At 33.3% G+C, this 20,938-nt stretch overlaps 1 protein-coding gene across 1 annotated transcript in view; it reads right to left on the minus strand.

The window, feature by feature from the left end:
• LOC101894338 (protein Optix) overlaps positions 1–20,938 on the minus strand; it is a 44,787-nt gene that overhangs the window by 18,999 nt on the left and 4,850 nt on the right. Inside the window, exons 2-3 of the mRNA XM_005185917.4 lie at positions 13,431–13,549; positions 11,128–11,377 (exon numbers count right to left, since the gene is read on the minus strand). Of these exons, the coding sequence (XP_005185974.1) occupies positions 11,128–11,377; positions 13,431–13,549 (369 nt within the window). The remainder of the gene's footprint in view (positions 1–11,127; positions 11,378–13,430; positions 13,550–20,938) is intronic.

Genomic DNA, 20,938 nt, shown 5'->3' on the forward strand with positions numbered 1-20,938 from the left:
TATACATGGGATATATATTTTTGGACTTAAAAAAATCATTGTAATTTTCGATGTAATGAAAAAGATTATATCATTATTGCATTTTTTCATCCAAATCTCTAACGTCATACAAAATTCCGTGTCGAATATTCTTTAATTGTTGTCTGTAGGATTTTTGGTTCATTTCAACACCTAACTATTTTGCGATCATCTCCAAAAACAACAGTCTTCTATTCTGATCCTAACCCTATCCCATTACGATCGATCGGTTTAATGTAAACTTTCGTAATTATTATATAAACGTTATGGTGTATTTCACCGGCTAAATATTATTTGGTGACCATCCAAATTGATAGGCTTCTACCCAGCCCTATGCTCTTGAATCATACAAGATTTCGAGTCGATTGGTCTATTAGGCTTCAATTTTGATCAACCCCACCCTATGCAAAATTTCGTGAGAATCGGGTAATAATAGTATGATTATAATTTGACAGATGGACGGACGGACCCACATAACTAGATCTTCTATGTCTTGGACAAATATTTCGAGGTGTTACAAACTTTTTGGTGCAATCAAACTTACCCCCAACACATAGTGTTGTAGGGAATAAAGATCTGTCCTCAAAAACTGAGATATTTTGCCAGGAATAATCGTTTTCAACATAAATATTGAGGATTTGATTGATTTTATGAGAATATAAATATAATCTTCTTAAACTAGGGAAAAAATAGAATTCCGAACATAAGAAATCCGTCCACAGAGTGCGAAGCATTCTTTCTAAAGAAAAAATCTCTCCTTAGAGATTAAATATTTTCTTCGGTAGAAAATTGTTTTTCTTAAATTGAGAAACATTGTAGAACCAAATATATTCCCCTTGTCCACATTAAAACATATGAAACACTTAGATTTTATTCTCACATGCATTGAATATTTAAATTAACTTCAAACTGAATTTTAATGTATTTCCCACAGCTATTTTCATAGCCAAATTTTTTTCGGTAGCCCAACACAGGTTGGTTGGCTTCCAATTAGAAAGACAATTGATAATTGCTTTGTTTTATTTCACATGAGATCAATGAAAATCTCAAGTGGTTTTCTTTTTTTTAATTTGTTAGACATCATCCATCATCAATATTTATGTACATGCATGCATTCGAGAGGCATTTGTTGCCTATATCCGTGAGAAAAATAAAATGCATTCTTCATCAAAGATGTGCACTTCAAAATTATGTATAATTTCAGACTACTCGAAAAAAAAAAGAAATACAATGCATAAATATTGGGAGTTACAATAGCTGGTAAGTAGTAGCCAGGTTGTTAACGAATTTCAAGTGTTTTTGGCTTTGGCTTTTTTCCGGAGATATTATGGAATACCCTGACATAAGAAAAGGAAAAAAAATCCCACCTATCAAAATCAATGAAAAAATCAATAAAAAAAATTGGAAAGAGTTAGTGAGTGCCGAATAATCACCCATGGATGCACACTCCAGAATATTATTGGGGTATCTCTCTCCACTGTGATTTTAGAATGAAAAAAAAAAACGCTGACCAATATTATGGAAAAGGAAGATAAGAAAAAAGTTTAATAATGGGATGATAAGGCAAAAATCATGGAGCTCACTGGCTATCCCATGATACATTCCGTTCGAACATAGTAAATATAAAAGACTTAAAAGCAATGCTCTGTCGTGGTTGGTTCGCCGGCTATCCAATCTGTTTTATTTGGTGTTAATGGCTTCTCTGGCTAGCTGGTGAGTGAGTGAATGCATTGTTGGATTGGGCCACACTGCCGCCGCTGCCACCATTAAAACTATAATCACAATCATTATTCGACTAATGATCCTCCTTTACCACCATTCAGCAACAGCAGCAGCCAAAGAAACCTGATGAAACCATTACAAAAGATCGGCCATACACGGGAATATAGCCTACAACAAAAAGCTTCTGAATTTCATATTGTAACCAGTTTTAATGGCAAAGTTACCATCAGACAGGAACGACTATGAGAAGACTCATGAATGAGCCCTCGTCCATTGGGGATGGAAGTTGGAGAACAGCAACGAAAAAATAACGTATGTTTCTTAACTCAATAAACACTATTTCACCTCAGACATTAAATTGAACTGGTTGTGAAATGTTAAATGTTTTTCAGCTGTTCCCTGCATTTTTTCCCGGCTGTTGATGAAACGTATTTTTTTTTTTTTTTGTGACTTAAGTTTATCCCAAGATGAATGTATTATAGCATCAAGTAGTAAATAGTTGTATGATGATCATGATGATGGTTCACATACACGACCACTTCATGCCACTCCAACACCAAAGCCAATGGTTTACTGGCTGCCCCGTTTTCGGTTGACTTCGCCCGGCTTGGATTGCCGTATTGCTTAATATAATTGCGCATGTGCGCATTTTAAAAAGGTGGCAGCAGACAACAACGCATCCCCATCGTCACGGTTACTGTCTGGTAACAGTTTGCAAAAAGTAGCAAACGATACCAAGAGATACTTGCGCAAAAACTTATTTTGCCATGTCATTCGGACACTTAAATGCCTCATCATGATCATCTTTGGAAAAATGAATAGGGTTTTTGTTGATAGTTGCTAGCGAACGGAATAACAAGTAAAAGCTATTGTTTTAGATGAAATTGAAAAAAACAAAAACAGATAACTTGAAACCCTAACTGTACATTTGTAATATGCAATATACATCGCTCGTTTAATAAAAAAGGTAATGGCACAAATATGATTTTTTATGTCCCTATCTCGATATCGTGATGCAATCATATATCATGTATTGTCTTTTTGGCAACACTGGTTCAAAATCTGAAGAATGTTTTGCATTTAGTTTCACTGTCAAACATATTCAGTTTGTTCTATAATTTAACCAAAAATCGTCTCACAATGCTTGGAAACCATAGAATTTTATTATTAAAATGCGTGCTCTGTTAATAAAGTTCATCGAGCGACGAAGCTCATTTTTGGTTCGATTTTGGAATAGAGATCAGCCAGAAGTATTGCAAAAGTTACAAATGCATTCAGAATGCATTCAGTTTAGCGCGGTTTATGGGCTTATGGGATCCTCTTCTTCAAAAATGTTGCAAATCGTAACGTAACTACGAATGGTGAGCTCTACAGTGAGATGATATCCAACTTTTTTGCTAAAAAGCAAGAGGCGATTTCAATGAACATTTTTTTAACGTTGGCCGCCTAGATGGATTTTAAGGCATTTAGACTATTTTTTGTAAGGCATTAGTAAAGCTCATGTCTTTACAAGCGAGTCTGCTTCAATTGACGTATTTGAAGAGAACATTGAAGCATAAATACTTGAGATACCAGACGAAATGTTGGAAAGAGTATACCAAAATTGTATTAAGCGAATGACCAATTTGAAGCACAATCGCAGTCAAAATTATATGGGCCGTAGTATCAATTCAAATAAAAATTTCATGTATTTTCAGAATTCTATGCGTTTTTATAACTTTTCTCCTACAGTCCGAATTGATTGATTAATTATTACTTCAAAATTGGTATAAAATAATAAATAATAAATAAATAAAACTACTTCAAAATTGCATTTGAAAATGTTTTATTTTTTCAATTTTTTTCTTTTTTTATTTCAGAAAAAAATCAAGTTTTTAAAAGATTAAAATGTTTTTCCACATATTATATATCCCGCAAAAGTGATGTAAATATGTATTCCACAGAAATTGAATATTTTAAAATAATTTTCTGTGCGACCAAATAAAGTTAATTTTGAAAGTATTGAACTGATTGATTAATTATTACTTCAAAATTGGTATAAAAAATACAGAAATAAAACTACTTCAAAATTGCTTTTGAAAATGTTTTATTTTTTTAATTTTTTCCTTTTTTTCTGCTTTCAGAGAAAATCAAGTTTTTAAGAGATTAAAATGTTTTTCCACATATAATATATCCCGCAAAAGTGATGTAAATATGTATTCCACAGAAATTGAATATTTTAAAATAATTTTCTGTGCGACCAAATAAAGTTAATTTTGAAAGTTGTGCTGTAAATTTGCATCGCTAATTAGAGACGACAAGTACCACCCTCTTCCATTTTTTTGAAACTTTCGGATTAAGATAACATTTTTACCCTAAGTGTAAGTCAAATGTACAATTTTTTCAGTTTGACATTTTTTAATCAAAACTAACCAAATTTTCAAACTTTCGAGGTTTAATATATTATTTAAGATTATTTCATTTTGAAGTTTGTCGAGGGGGATTTTAATAAAATCATTGCACAATGGGCCCAATCAAATTTTTCTGTCCAAAACTATTTCTACATCTCCATATGTAAACACTAAAACTAACAGTGACAATATCACATTTCACAGTTTCAGCTCTGTAATTTCCCTCATAGCCAAATTTAGTAGAATTATTGTACGCTAATCCAAAATCAGCTCCTTCTCTCAACCACAGACACAAAAAGTGACAAATTTCAGGATTCTAGCTCCATTTCTTCGCCCAATACCCAATATTGTAACATTTAGTATTTTTCGTAAAATACATATCTTAATACCAACAGAGACTTCAATATCAAATTTGGGGATTCCAGCCCTATCCTTATACCCAATACTAAATTTAGTTCAATTTAGTATTTTTTGTATAAATGAGCATTTCCAAACTACCGCCAAATCCTAAACATAGATGTTATCAGTAGTGTAAATGTCAAATTTTAGAATTCAACACCTTTCGTACAATTATAATTCACATTTCCGAAACCATCTCCATGTGTCCAGGCTACACATGAACAGCCGCCCTAATATCAGTTTTCAGATTTCAAGCTCTATCAGTTAACCCAATACCAAATATGATACTATTTAGTACTTTTCGTGCACTTCTACCGCTTACACGAAAAGTACAAGTCACAAACCTACCACCAACAGGGACCCCAATGCCAATTTCCAGCTTCTTCCGATCACCCTAAGCCAAACTGTAAACTTTAGTACAGTTCGCACACATAGTACACATTTTTAATACAACCTCCATATTTCAAACTTACTTGCCAACCTTGATTCGTATACCAAACTTCTTTTTAGTTTTTGACTCTATCCGTCCACACCATTACCAGTACCATTTTAGAAATTTATTACTATTCTAGAATTTTTCGTAACCTTTAAGTTCGAATTTCCAAAAACTCTTTGGCACATCTATCATGTTCTCCCTCAGTGACTTTCATTCCAAATTTCAGAAGTCTACATTATTCCGTTTGTGCAATACAAAGTATCCGATTTTTAGTACATTTTATTACTTTTCGTTCCCTTCTATTACAAATTTCCAATAAAGCCTTATCACATGCTCACAATCCAAAAATTCTAGCTTCTGTCGTTTCGTCTAGGCATTGATTCTAGATCAGTCACTAATTTATTTCACTACTTTTTATACCCTACACCACAAGGTGGTCAGGGTATTATGTCTTTGTGCATTTGTTTGTAACAGGCAAAAGGAAACGAGATAGACCCATAGTTCCTTTTGATGATCTGCATAGAATCACTTTCTGAGTTGATTTATGCATGTCAGTCCGTCCGTCTGTCCATGTATTCTTGTGAACAAAATGCAGGTCGCATTTATTATCCGATTGAGATGAAATTTTGCAAACAACATTTGTTTGGCCCAAGGACGAACCCTATTGAAATTGGAGATAATCGGTAAAAATGTAGATATAGCTCCCATATATATCTTCGTCCGATTTGCCTTTTATTGTGCACCAAACGTGTAATATCAGCCCGAATATTATGGAATTTTGCACATACAACCTGAAAATAAGTATGCCAAATTTTATCGAAATCGGTTCAGATATAGCTATAGCTCCCATATATATTGTTCATCCGATTTGTTATTTTTGTCCTCCGCAGCCGTAATATGCACTCTGTAACAACAATATTTGGGGAAATATATCAAATGCAGCTCAGAAATACTTTTGCTAAATTTTATCGAGATCGGTTCAGATTTGGATATAGCCCCCATATATAACTTCGTCCGATTTACCATTTATTGTGCACCAAACGTCTAATATTTGTCCAAATGCGATGAAATTTGGCACAAACGACCGAATTTAGTCTAGAAGGTAGTATGCCAAATTTGGTGAAGATCGGTTCAGATATAGTTATAGCTCCCATATATATTGTTCATCCGATTTATTGGGTAACAAATAACCCACAGCCGTAATATGCACTCCGTAACAACGATATTCAAGAAATATATCAAATACAGCTCAGAAATATCTTTGCAAAATTTTATCGAGATCGGTTCAGATTTGAATATAGTTCTTATATATATTTTTATCCGATTTCAAATTAATTTCGCACCAAATGGGCAATACAAGTCCGAATTTAAAAGATAAAAATGCTTCGGCATATTTAGTCCTTTGAACTTTAAATTATAATTATCATAGCGTGTATGATTGAATTCTCCCATAAAAACTTTTAATTGTTATGCGCACCTCTACTAAATTAGCAAAGTGGTGTAGGGTATCATAAAATCGGCCCCGCCCGACTTTAGGACTTTCTTTACTGGTTATTAATACGAATAACAATACAAATTTTTGGTAAAAATGGCATCGTAGTAAGTCAAAATATTTTAAAAATTTTCTTACCAATTTATTTTTTTTATGCAGGAAGAATTGAAAGAAAAATACTCTACATATAATTTCACTATATATGTCAGAATAAACGATTTATCTCGGATTAATAGGTTAAACTACAATTGAAATATAAATATTTTAAGTTAAAAATTAGGTTTTTTTTATTTTAACATGTTTCCATTCTAAACCAAAATCTGAAGGATTCTAGATCAAATTTCATTTTGGTGTCCGAGCAAAGGAAATTTGTATACATAATATGAACCATGAAAAATAGTAAATTTTGGTTCTTCTTCCTTCTAAAACGAGGTGCTGAATTTTGCATAAGCTCACATGAAATACGACTTTAACCCTAAAATGTGTTTTTAATATTTACGAATTCGTGGCATTTAGATAAGATTTAGAATTATGTAGTCGAATTTTATTTTCTTCTTAATAAATACAGCAAATTATTCTACCTTTTATTCCAAGTAAACCTTTCTCCCCCATCCCCATCTTTTGCCGTCTATGACCTGACAATCTCGACCGGCCAGTTTAAAGAACCTCAACAAAAATTGAAGCGGTCATTTTTATTTAATGTGGCTACTAGCGGTGTGTGCGGCGTTATGTGGCTAGATTTTGCATCTAATAGACCGCAAATACAGCATAATGTTTAATGTAATTGTAAACCCTTTTTATGGTAAATCCGAACAGTTCGCAAAAAAGCAAGAAAAAAAAAACAAAAATAATTGCCGATCCATAGCTTGGCGGCTGGCTAGTGCGATAACTTCATTGAAGTGAGCGTAAGTGTAAGTAACTTTTGCAAATGAACCTATGACGATGTGGTTGTCGATATGCCTACCCAACACGGCTTGATAAATAATGAGCGAGTGAACGGCGGCGGCGGCTTGAGATCAATGAAACGGAAAAGCTTGAAAAGTTATCTCAGTAACAACAGCAGACGGACAAACCGATCGACGGACGGACGGGGTCTTTGCCACCACATCACAGCAGCGACAAGGCGGCATGTCGTACGATTTCAAAAACTTAAGTAGAGATAGATGTGGTGGCGATCGAACGAAATGAAATGAAACGATGACGACGACGACGACGACGGACGAAACGTGTCATGGTGGTGGCAGCACAAGTAAGAGGCGGAACAGGGAGCTGACACATTGAAGTGCATAGATAGACTAGATCTTGGAAATGTGTATCTCAACACAAGTCAGAGAGTGAGAGAGAGGGACGGAACGGAACGGGACCTCCACAGGCAGTTGGGGCAAAATGCAAATGTTTTAAAACGTTTTGACTTGATTTAGAGGTTGTAATGACTTGGCTTAAGGTATCAGTTTACCTACAAGTTAATGATATCCGGTTACAATAACAACGCCGTATAGGTTGGATAAATACCCGGCTTTTCTAGTCGATGGGGAAAATATCCGTCCACAATTGTGTTTTTTTTTTGTGTCCACTCGAAATGAGTGTTGGTTATTAAGAAGAAAAAAAAAAGAAACAACAGCGCATTGCGACTGCCGCTGTCGCTACCACCAACGTTGTCGGCTTTATCATCTGTGAGACATTCTCCCAAACAACCAGCCTGCTTGCCAGCCGAACATCAATCCCAACAGCCATCCATCCATCCATCATAAGTATATCACATGTGAAAAAATATGATGATAGAGTTTTTTTTTTTGTTTGTTCTCAGTTTGGGTTTAATGAGAAATATCAACAACAACAAGAGCACATTTTCAAAACCACAAACCACACACAATTCCTAACAAACTTTATTGCGGTTTCACATTGTAGCGCTTGTTTGTGTTTTGGGAAATGGTGAAGAGTTAGGGACCCAATAAAGAGAAACACTTGTTTCAGTTGTTGTTGTTGCTGTTTTCGGAATTCGAGATCATATGAACGCAAATCGTGCAACACACAACGTTGTGGGTTAAATGGCCATAACGTATGCAGTTAATTAATAGCAGAGCGAAATGCTATAGATTTTCATGAAAATTCCAACGTTATTAATCAGGTAATATATCAAAATAAAATACACACAAGTATAAAACTTAGACGAGCTGAAGAGGTAATATAAAACATTTTGTAATAGAAAACACTTGTAAGGAAAAGATCAAAGTCTGGCGGGGCCGATTATATACCCTATCAAATGGAATTATGAATCTGAACAGATTTTCTGATAAATTTTCAGAGATTTTTCTATGGCTTATATGATGTCTCCTACCAACATCATTGATATCGGTAGCATATTACGGCTTTCTGTAGCTTAAAACTCAAATCGGCAGCATCATGCATACACGAGTTACAGCTACATCTGAATCGATCTTCACCAAATTCTAGAGATTAATTCTATGCGGAGTTCAGCTTTATATATAAAAATTTATCTCATGAACTTGGTTGAAGATATATATGGTGGCTATATCCAAATATGAACGGATTTTGCCAAAATCTTAAATATGTACTTTTGGGTTATTTCATAACAAACATTCCATCATACATGGAGGATTGATCACCCTACAAAATTATATTATTGATCAACATAAGATTCTAAGTCGTTTTAGTCATGTCCCTCTGTCTGTCTGTCCGACTGTGGAAATCAGAGTCCGAACGGAGTGAATTAGATAGGCAAATTTTCACTCAAATTCACTTTAGGCCCGTATAATCTTTGACATTGAAAATGGGTTATATATATCCATGTTTGTTATAGCGACCATACACTGGGTGAGATGAAAAAACTGCAACCAACTTCAGACTGCTGTCATTTCTAAGCCACTCATTCAACAGCTGTTAAAATTATTCCAGTGAAAGTGGTGACGTGGGCGAAAATATTCTGGAGGGTGTATTAAAGCCTTGGGTATGCAAACATTTTGGCCGCAGACCTTGGACATTCAAACAGGACTCAGCACCATCGCACTCAGCACGCGCCACCTAAGAATGGTTACAGCATGAGGTTCATCGCTTCATTTCCACCGCACAATGGTCACCAAAACCTCCGGATACCAATACGTCTGGAGTATTTTCAAAAGCAATGGTGGCACTAAAAAATACCAAGGTGTCGATCACCTCAAATACCGCAGAACAACATTCGAGCAGCGTGTGACGGTTTCATTGGCCGTCCATGAAGACCATAATTCGTGCCAAAGGTGACCAATTCGAACAAATCTAAACTTATTCTAAAATTTTATGCTATTTCTGACATTTTTTGCTTTCATTCAATAAATTTTAAAAAAAATGTAAAAAGTATGGCGTTTGACTTTGTTGCAGATTTTTAGCAGTTTGTGTTCCCAAAAGAAAAGGTCCTTGCAGAAAACTGTACACCTATGCTCAAGTTTTGTTATAGACCCAATATAATTGTATCTCACGATATTTGGTATTTTTGATTTGTGTCACACTTTTTACCAGAATTGTTTCAAATTTGTATTTGGAGTTCGTAATGGATATAACCTTCCATTATAGAAAATTGCCTATACAGGTTCACGTGTTCGTATAGCCCGTATCAAGAGATACTCGTTTAAGAGCTAAAATGCATTTTTATACTTTTCGACTTTTACCTACGACAAAATCCAAATTATTCATTGAATCTATTCGTTTATCGATTTTTGATTTTTAAATGTTTCTTGGTGAACATTTTTGAAAAAAGTCGTTTGGAGATTTCTGGAGAGATTCTGGGTACGGGAATATCGAGCAAATTTTGAAAGTAGAACTAAAAAAAAGACACCTGTATCGTATTTTGAATTTGAAAGTTTACATCGCAAATTAGCCTTAACAGAGGGATGGCAAGTTCCCCCTCTTCCACACTTTTGGAAGTTTTCGAATAAAGATTCCTCGGAATTCGTGCATTTATACAAAAAATATTTTGGTAGAAAAATTTTCCTTGAACTTTTTCGAGTTGAAGCCTGAAAGTAATATAAAATTTCCTTTTAGGAGGTTCAAAAGAGGAAATATTCTATTCAAAATTTCACTGTTTATATCGGATAATCCATGTATCTAGGCATAATAGTTTTTATGAAAATTACATTTCAACATTTATGTACTAAAATTGCAAATGATGTCTTTGCTTTTTTACTGTTAATTTAAAATATAACCAGTCCGCGTAAAAAGTTCTCTTTATACTTCATTTTTTAGGGAAAGTGTCAGAGTAAGAATTATTCTAGACCCTATTTCATTGTGGGTCTCTGAGCAAAAGAAATTTGAAGACTTAATACGTACCATAAAAAAGCATACATATTTGTTTAAGAGCATACATATTTGAACAATTTAGAACTTTTACCCAATTCGCTGAAAATGTTCTAATAATTTCATTGTACAATAGACAATTTGATTTGTGGAAAATGCCAAGAGGACTAAATATTTGTTATATAGTTTAGACCATATACAATATACAATTTAGAACTCGTCCAAAACAAGAGATACAATTTGAGAGTGTTAGCTTAAAAAATAGAAATTGTTTGTAATTAAAAATCCCCGTTCTTCTTGCAAAAATTGATTTTTCCCTTTGTGAAAATATTGTATTTATATTGTTATTATTATTCGATTTACTTTTCATTGGCACTTACCTATTTTTAGCGGCCGCCGCTCTATCACGTTGACGACGATTTTTAAACCAATTACCCACTTGAGTGGGATTAAGTCCCGTCGCTTTGGCTAATTCGCGTTTTTTCGTTGGATTCGGATATGGATCCTGTAGGTACCATTCACGCAGGAGACTTCTCGTGCGTTCCTTGAAACAATGTGTTTTCTGTTCACCATCCCAGATGGTCGGTGGTAAGGGAAATTTTTTCCTTACGCGATATTTGTCGACGGGACCTATAGCGAGAAATAAGACCAAAAAAAAAATCAAGAAATTAATTATTTAAAATGTAAAACAAAAACAAATAAACGAAATTAGCAAAGGAATTTAAATTTGGCCTGCTTTACCCTTATTCTGTATTCATGGAATTTTTTATATTAAATTTAAACAGGATGATAACGAATAAATATTCCTTTAAGATTTCCCCCATAATGTACATTTTTATTTTATGTTAATGCAAAAAAGAAAATGTATACAAGGTTAATAAAGGAATTTATCCCATATGTTTCTATTTCGAAAGTAATAATTTTGAAAGAATTTAGGTCTTTAAAATAATTATTCGTAAGAAAAAACTACGCGAGAATATTTGTGATCTTGGTGAAACACATTTCCCATTTGTTTCTATGATATAACCATTAATAAAACCCCCAATAAATTAGAAATGTTCCAAAATAACACCAATGCGAATTTTCATTAACTACATTCAGAAAAGTTGTAGCTGTAGAAACAAGAATTCTACAATTTAACAATGCGGGGAACAGAAATTCGTACGTGAAAACCGAATAAAATATTTAATACAAAATCACATTGTCGCTATCGAAAATATTTGAGCTTCATCCTTCAAAATGCCTTAAATCTGTTGAATAAAGTTTGAGTAAAATTTTATATCTTTATTAACCGCAATCACATCTAATTTTTTTAAAACCAAAAAAACTATTTTTTAAATTTTAAATAATTTTATTAATTGATGTTATTTAAAAAAAACATTTTTGAGAACTCAACTACAGCAAATATTTAGCAAAATTTTCCTACCGAAAGTTTGAAAATCAACATTTTACGCACTATGTGTTGGGGGTATTATAAGTTTGATTGGGCCAAAAATTATGTAACACCTCGAAATATTGCTCCCCAACATAGGAAACTATATATGGATCTTCCTATCTCGCCGTCTGTCGATGGTGATTTTTAATCCCGCTACAGTCCGCAATTATGGCCCGATCCTCACGAAATTGAAAATGGAGGTAGGGTTAGGGTAACAATATAAGCCTATTGTTTTGGAGGTGGACCAAAAACTAAAAATTCCTGATGATGCTCTGGCAGAAGCCTACCGATTTGGACGGTCATTGTACAATATTTAGCGGGTAAAAAAACCATAACATTCATGTGAAAAAATACGAAAATTTCCACTAAACCGCGAATATTTTTTAACCCGGCCAAATCTCAAAGACATTAAAAGGTCACTTCTGACCATTACAGTGATGCTGATAATCAAGATATCGAATATATAGGAAAATAGGTACAATATATATGTTAAAGAAATTAATGTTAGTTATTCCGCTTTGATAATGGTCTCTTGCTAGAAAATTATAAAATTTAAGGAATTCGCGTAAAAATATGACAATAAAAAAGTGAATATGTTTTGTTAAATTGTCGTCATAGTTTTTATCGCATGCGATTTTTTCAATTTGACTTACAATTTTGAATTGTACATTTTCTAAAGTTTTTCTTCACACCGCAACACTGTGTGTTGTGGGTATTATATACAGATCGCAATTATCGTTTAATCTCACGAAATTTTGCATGGGGGTAGGGTAAGGGTCAGAATAGAAGCCTATTGTTTGAAGATGTACATTTAGGGCTTCAAATGGACAAAAAAATAAAATTTTCCCAATTTTACAGTCGCTCTACAGGTCACAATTGAAAACAAGTGAAGAAGTCTAGTATTTTGGACTACAATTGGATAAAATTAAGCTGTAAAATAAAAAAACAACACAGCGGAGTGCGTAAATATTGGCTAAATGCTTCCGGTCATAAAAGCTAAGGGCAACATCAGGGCAGGTCCATACGACATTATGTCAACAACGAAATCTTCCAAAATGGATTTGGACATAAGGCGGCTTCCAACATATTGTAGTGTTGTAGGGTACCACATGGTCGGCCCCGCACGGCTATAGCCTTTGCTTACTTCTTACTTTTTGCCTTCGAGCTATTCTACAACTTTTTTCTTCTTTAAAAATTCAATTGTATTGCAATTTAAAAGATTTTTCTTTTGTTCTGATTTTTACTTACCCAGCGATCGTCCACGTAATTTTTCCGCTTCAATGTAATGGGCTTCCAGCCACATTGCCTGCAATTTTCCATATGAAGCTTTTGTAAATTTATGATTTTCAATTATTGCATAAAGTTCCCTGCGATGAAAAAAGAAAAATAAAAAGTTAGATGATTACAATTTAAAACTTTTATATATTTTACATTGGTATTTCAATAAAGCAAACAAGAAGGGTTGTTTTCGGTAGGAAGAAATTTCGGAATTTTATACCATTATGAGAAGTTAAGCACAAAATACAGATGCACAGATATTTCTATCACTTACAGGTAGGATTTAGGATATTTGTATAAATATTGATCATTTGGAAAGAGGTACCAGGCAAACTTATATATCAAATTATCGCAGAACAGATCTTAAGGTGGGAATACATAAAGCGCTTATTTGGCTGACTTAAGTCATCGGCCTGCTTCTTCGGAAATTAACAAAGAAGCCTAGGCCCCAAACCAACTAAGTCAACCTAAAACTCCTTTATTCCTCTACGAAGAGGCCAACCGATGACCTTAGGCTGGAAATACATAAAGCGCATATTTGGCTGGCTTAAGTCATCGGCTGGCTTCTTCGTAAATGAACAAAGGAGTTTTAGGTTGACCTAGTTCGATTTTGGCCCTAGGCTCCTTTGTTCATTTCCGAAGAAGCCAGCCGATGACTTAAGCCAGCCAAATAAGCGCTTTATGTATTCCCAGCTTTAGACTTAGCCTGATATTTGGAATTTCATTTAAATCGAAATTGAAATTGAATTGAAAATTGTTATATAAATTTAAAAAAATGTAAATGTATCCAAAAATTTCAAAAAATAACATCGCTCGTAAAATTTATTTTTGTATTCTTAAAAAAACATTTTCAATGTAGGTGAACTATTTTTAATCTAAGGTGAGAAATCGTGGAAGAAGTTTTTTTCTGGCTTAAGGCATCGGTTGGCTTTTTGAAAAAGAAACAAAAAATAATTAGGGAGGCTTTGTTAAATTATAAACCAACATTGAACTAACACTCTTTCGTTCTTTTACGAAATTTTTAAAACTCAAAATTTCATTTAAACACCAAAAATCAATTTTTGAAAAACAATTTTTTCTACACGCGGCGAATAGTGATTTATTCCCTTTAGAAAGTTATGATAGGAATATTTTTTTCGTTGATGCCACTATGATATGTTACATATTTTTGAACAAAGCCACAAAAAGTACGGCTTTAACCCTAAAAAATGTTTTTAATATATATGAATTCCTGACCTTTAGGTAAAATTTACACTCTTGATGTCTTCCAGGACCTACAGTCGAATTTTATAACAAACAATTATTTGGGATATTTTGACTTGACTTCCCGTTTGAAGGAAATACTTAATTATATTCTTATAAAACCAAAAATAACCCTTTGTTTACTCGCTTTAGGTTTTCTGCGAAAGTATTACTCGTATTTTTATCTGCAATACTGCTGTAGACACTTTATACCTAAAATGCAGAAACTCCGAGGAATCTTAATCCGAAAATCTCCAAAAGTGTGGAAGAAGGTGGAATTTGCACAAAAACTGATTATGTTTTTTATTGTACTGCCTCATAATAGAATTTAATCCAGAATATTTATTCTTTATTTATTTATACTCATATACAATTAGGTATTATGAAAGATTTTTACTCAACTATAAACGTACAAAGGAAACATTCAAAAAGGTCAACATATAATTTTCACTTTAAATATATAAGTGTGGAATTAAATTCTCTTGAAAATAATAAATATACAGCTATTTTCTGAGGCTTATAATAAAATTGGGTATAGAGTATTTTCTCTTCGGATACTTTCTGCCTAAGACCAAGTTGAATATTATATTTATGCATAAACACGAAAAAGGCCTGAATTAAATTGGAAATTCTGTAAATTGGTATTTTGTGTTCCCAGTGTGCAGAAAACACACTTGCAAAGAACTTTTCATATAGGTCCAAGTTGTTGCTAAAACCTGACCAAATGATACCTTTCGGTTTTCTTTTTTTTTTTTTTGATCCTATTACCCACATTTTTCAACGGAATTGTCTCAAAGTTAGGATATCTTCCGATATTCGACACTTTAGCAAGTTTAGTCTAGTAAGTAAGATAGTGTTTGGAGTTCGCTATAGATATAAGAAATAAATATAGAGATCACTCCCAATATTTGGTACTGGAAGTTCCTATGTTTATGCTTATGAATATTGTAATGGCTTATGACAAAAGTTGCCTATGCAGGTCCACGTCGTCGTATAGACCCTAATATAACGGCTACATTCGGTATTTTTAAGATTTTAACAGAATTTTTAATAGATTTCATTTTTTTGATGTAATGTAAACATAAAGTGTTCTAGGGTATCACATGGTCGGCCCCGCACGACCATAGCCTTCGCTTACTTGTTTATACCCTACACCACAAGGTGGTCAGGGTATTATGTCTTTGTGCATTTGTTTGTAACAGGTAAAAGGAAACGAGATAGACCCATAGTTTCTTTTGATGATCGGCATAGAATCACATTCTCAGTCGATTTATGCATGTCCGTCCGTCTGTCCATGTATTTTTGTAAACAAAGTATAGTTCGCAATTATTGTTCTATCCAGATGAAATTTTGCACAAATCATTTGTTTGGCCCAAGGACAAACCCTACTGAAATTGGAGATAATCGATAAAAATTTAGATATAGCTCCCATATATATCTTCGTCCGATTTGCCTTTTATTGTGCACCAAACGTGTAATATCCGCCCGAATAGTATCACATTTTGCACATACAACCAAATTAGGCCTGAAAATAAGTATGCCAAATTTTATCGAAATCGGTTAAGATATAGCTATACCTCCCATATATATTGTTCATTCGATTTGTTATTTTTGTCCTTCGCAGCCGTAATATGCACTCTGTTACAACAATATTTGGGGAAATATATCAAATACAGCCCAGAAATACATGTGCCAAATTTTATCGAGATCGGTTCAGATTTGGATATATCTCCCATATATAACTTCGTCCGATTTACCTTTGATTGTGCACCAAACGTCTAATATTTGTCCAAATGGGATGGAATTTGGCACTTAGGACTATTTAGTCTAGAAGCTAGTATGTCAAATTTGGTGAAGATCGGTTCAGATATAGCTTTAGCTCCCATATATACTGTTCATCCGATTTGTTATATTTGTTACCCACAGCCGTAATATACACTCCAACGATTGCGTACCCACGATATTCACGGAAATATATCAAATACAGCTCAAAAATATCTTTGCCACATTTTATCGAGGTCGGTTCCGATTTGGATATAGCTCCCATATATATTGTTTTCCGATTTCAAATTAATTGTGCACCAAATGGGCAATACAAGTCCGAATTTAAAAGATACAAATGCTTCGGCATATTTAGTCCTTTGAACTTTAAATTATAATTATAATCATAGCGTGTATGATTGAATTCTCCCATAAAAACTTTAAATTTTTATGCGGAGCTCTACTAAATTAGCAAAGTGGTGTAGGGTTTCATAAAGTCGGCCCCGCCCGACTTTAAGACTTTCTTTACTAATTTTTGAAATGAATTTAAAAAAAACCACAACTGGCTATCGTTAGAGCACTCCAGCATTTAACTGTGAATAAATCTTTTGTGTCTCATACCATCGCTCGTTACAGTGATATTGATAACGTAGCCCGGCATCAGACAAGTGGACGGAAGAAAACAACAACATCAGCAGAAATGGTTCGAAAAGTAAAGAAGCTACTTGATCGAAACCCGCGTCGCAGTGAGCGCAACAGAAAGAACATAGACTCAAAAGAACTAAAGAGTTGCTTCGTTTGGCCGAAAGTGGTGAACTGCCGAATTTGGTTTTCTCCGATGAGAAAACATTCGTTGCCCAGCAGTTTGTAAACAAACAAAATGAACGTGTTTAATTGCCAAAGAGGTCAGCTGAAAATGTGCACCTTCGGTTGGTCACCAGAACTCAAGCACGGGTCATGGTGATGGTGTGGGCCACCATAACAGCCGATGGTCGCTCTCCGCTCGTATTAATCGACCGTGGCATCAGAATAAATGCCGAATATGATAGCGAAAATATTCTGGATGGTTTATTAAAACCTTGGGCACGCAAACATTTTTACCGCAGACCTTGGACACTCCAACAGGACTCAGCACCATCGCACTCAGCACGCGCCACCCAAGAATGGTTACAAAATGAAGTTCCTCGTTTCATTTCTAGCGCACAATGGCCACCCAAATCTCCGGATACCAATCCGTTAGACTATTGTGTCTGGAGTATTTTGGAAAGCAAGGTTGGCACTAAAAAATACCGAAATGTCGATCACCTCAAGCAAGCGCTTCGCCGGGAATGGGCCAAAATACCGCAGAGCAACATTCGAGCAGCGTGTGACGGTTTCATTGGCCGCTTGAAGGCCATAATTCATGCCAATGGTGACCAATTCGAACAAATATAAACATATTCTAAAATTTGATGCTATTTTCGACATTTTTTGGTCTCATTCAATTAAATTAAAAAAAAGGAAAAAATAATGGCGTTTGACTTTGTTGCAGTTTTTTTTCCTATGCGACTATTCGTTTTAAATACATACACACTAACTACTTCTAATGTCTCCTTAAATATCTTCTCTGCAGGATATACAATTTTTTCAAATAGTCGTTGATAATGCAAATTCAATAGTACCAGACGTTTCTTATAAAAGTCACAAATACACCCGTCAATTATATTTGTGACCAAGGATAATAAAATAAATAAAGTGAAATACAACGAAAGAAAGACATCCCTTATTTGCGGGGGTAGTTAATAAAAATCAATCACAATTTCATGCATCATTCTGTTTCTGACATATTTTTGATTAGCACTTGAGAAACAAGTCAAGAAGTTTTCTAATAAATTTACAAAATATAATCAATTCCAAGAAATACAAATTTTTTATTTGGCCAAATATAAACAATCATATTCATGTAGGTTTTGATTTTTTTAATATGGGTAATATAAAACCCCATTTGAATTAATAAAGAATTTTTTTTTTTTGTTTACTGCTTTTTTTTATAAAAACTACATTTTTATTAAACCCAAAGAAGTATTTTGGTCGAAGTTGATGCATAAATTCCTTTCCTGTAATTTGATATGATATTATTTTTTTAGTTTTTGCTTTTTTGCAGAAAGCAAGTTAACGGAAGCCTTTCCGTACCTCAGCCCGATTTTGTGGCTGCTGGTCTCAAAAAATAACAACAACCTTATGATTTCCATAAAAAGAGATCAGCCTTTCAATTCTCGGTGTTATATTTCTAATTGCTGAAAAACAATTCCGCAATTGCCAAGAAAACCATTGTTATTTGTGTGCCTGCGGTATGCCATGCCATGATGTTAATTTATAAATTAATCACATTGTTTATTAATTTAGTTTAGTCGTTGTCGTTTATTTTACGCTCATACTCATTATTATCATCATGTGCTTTTTTGTGATAGCTTTTTTGTTTTTTGCATTATCATTTCATTAATTTGTTTAGCGTCTTCCTTTAGTGCCGCGACGATTTTGTTCCCTATTGTCTTCTCATAAGCAAAAAAAAAATCCACTTTCCCCCTCCATTCTTTATTTAAATATGTCCCAATCGAAACACACACAAAAAACCAGGAAAGATTCATTAAAGAGTTCAATTTTTTAAATTTAAAGATCATATTACAATCCGGCGGCTTTATTGGGATGAAGTGAATATGTCGCTGCTTGTTCTACTTCTTTATATATTGTTTTCAGTTTAAATTTAAAGTGATTAAAAAATAATTAAGAACATTTAGTAGTGATGTGGGGTATCTGAGTTGAATTGAAGCAAATTAACTTCCAATTAATGTCAATTTTGGGTAATATGTATGTATGTATGGTTTGAATATAGATTTTGTGGAATTTGTGACTATAAATAAAAAGCATGAAAACATCCTAATATATAATAACTGCGGTTGCTGATATGTAAGGGGAAGTCAATATTCGATAATTCGGTTAAGATTTTCAAAAACCAAAATCTAATACGCATCAAGATTTTACAGTATACAAAAAAATGAATTTTAGTTAGGCTATTTCAATTCGCTGCTTACTAAAGCATTCATCTTTGCTAAATTCCTTTTTAGCGAAAACGTTAAACTAGAAGACGCCTTTTTAAAATTACTGAAATTGGGTGGTATACGTTTTACCATGAAATAATTCGGATAAACATACTGAACAATGTTTTAAAGAAGATCTCTTCTTTTCAAAATAGGGGCTGATATTTTCAATTTTAGCAAAACGGAAGTTTTAGCAAATCGGAAGATCAATAAGTCATTGTCTCGTCCAAATTCTCTTGTAATTACTCTTCGATCTTGTGACCAAAATAACATTCAGGCGGGTTTAGGGGGTTTCCCCAAAAAATATTTTTTTAAACAGTAGAAATTCACTTTTTTCTATTTAAATTTAAATTTGCAATAATTGATGCTCCAGTATTGTATTGCATATAACTTCGTGGGACTTTGGAAAAGTCACTGACATAAATTATTATGTAGCTAAATTTATTTTTTTAATGAAAGGCAACTATTATTATTGTGGTTTTCACATATTTTCATTCAATGAATATGATTTAAATTAAAATTAAAAAAAAATTAAAGCAGGAAACAAAACGTAAATGGGAAAGATGGAATTCTGTAGAATGGAATTTTAAAACATGCAATAATTCGGTTTGTTTATAACAGCCCGTTTTTGTAACAGTATTTTACCTTTCGTTTTGAATTTTTGCGATATATATATATATATATATATATATATATATATATATATATATATATATATATATATATTGGGTTTTTGTAGTGCACGTTCTTTTTGTGAGTAACAAACACAATAAAGCTTTTTTCCCTTGTATTTTTGGTTTTTGTAACGAAATATACAAACGAAAATGTCAGAAAAAAACGAAAAAAAAAACGATAAGAGAAGACCCATCGGTTTAAACATAAATTGGCTGTTTGTTACAGAATCTCACCAAAATTGTATTTGTATGACGGAGAATTTATATATGAACTATTTTTACATATCAAATTTTTGTTAGCGGATCTTGCAGGACCATATTATTCAAATGATTTCTCAAAATTTTTCAATTTTATCTTACAACTTTGTGACAAAATTTGAGTTTATTGGGGTTGTCACAATCAGCACAACACCTAATGAAATTATATTAAAAATTAACAAAATAACGGTTTTGGAAACCCTGACATATCAAAGCCTTTTGGAAATGGACCAGAGTTTTTACAACTTTTTATAAAAACACATATTAAAAAGGATACGTTTGAATACGAACGATTCGAGTGAAAGTAACTTTTTTACAAAAACATACTGTAATTCCTAATCGATAAATTGTAGAAAACGCAATAAAAAAAGTTTTATCCAAAATTTTCTTTTTCAATTTTAGGACAACTATTTTACTGTCATTAATTGTAAAATAGTTAAAACTAAAATTCGTTACACGGTAACTA

Source organism: Musca domestica, unplaced genomic scaffold (assembly GCF_030504385.1).
Source record: "Musca domestica strain aabys unplaced genomic scaffold, Musca_domestica.polishedcontigs.V.1.1 48, whole genome shotgun sequence".
Classification (NCBI taxonomy): domain Eukaryota; kingdom Metazoa; phylum Arthropoda; class Insecta; order Diptera; family Muscidae; genus Musca; species Musca domestica.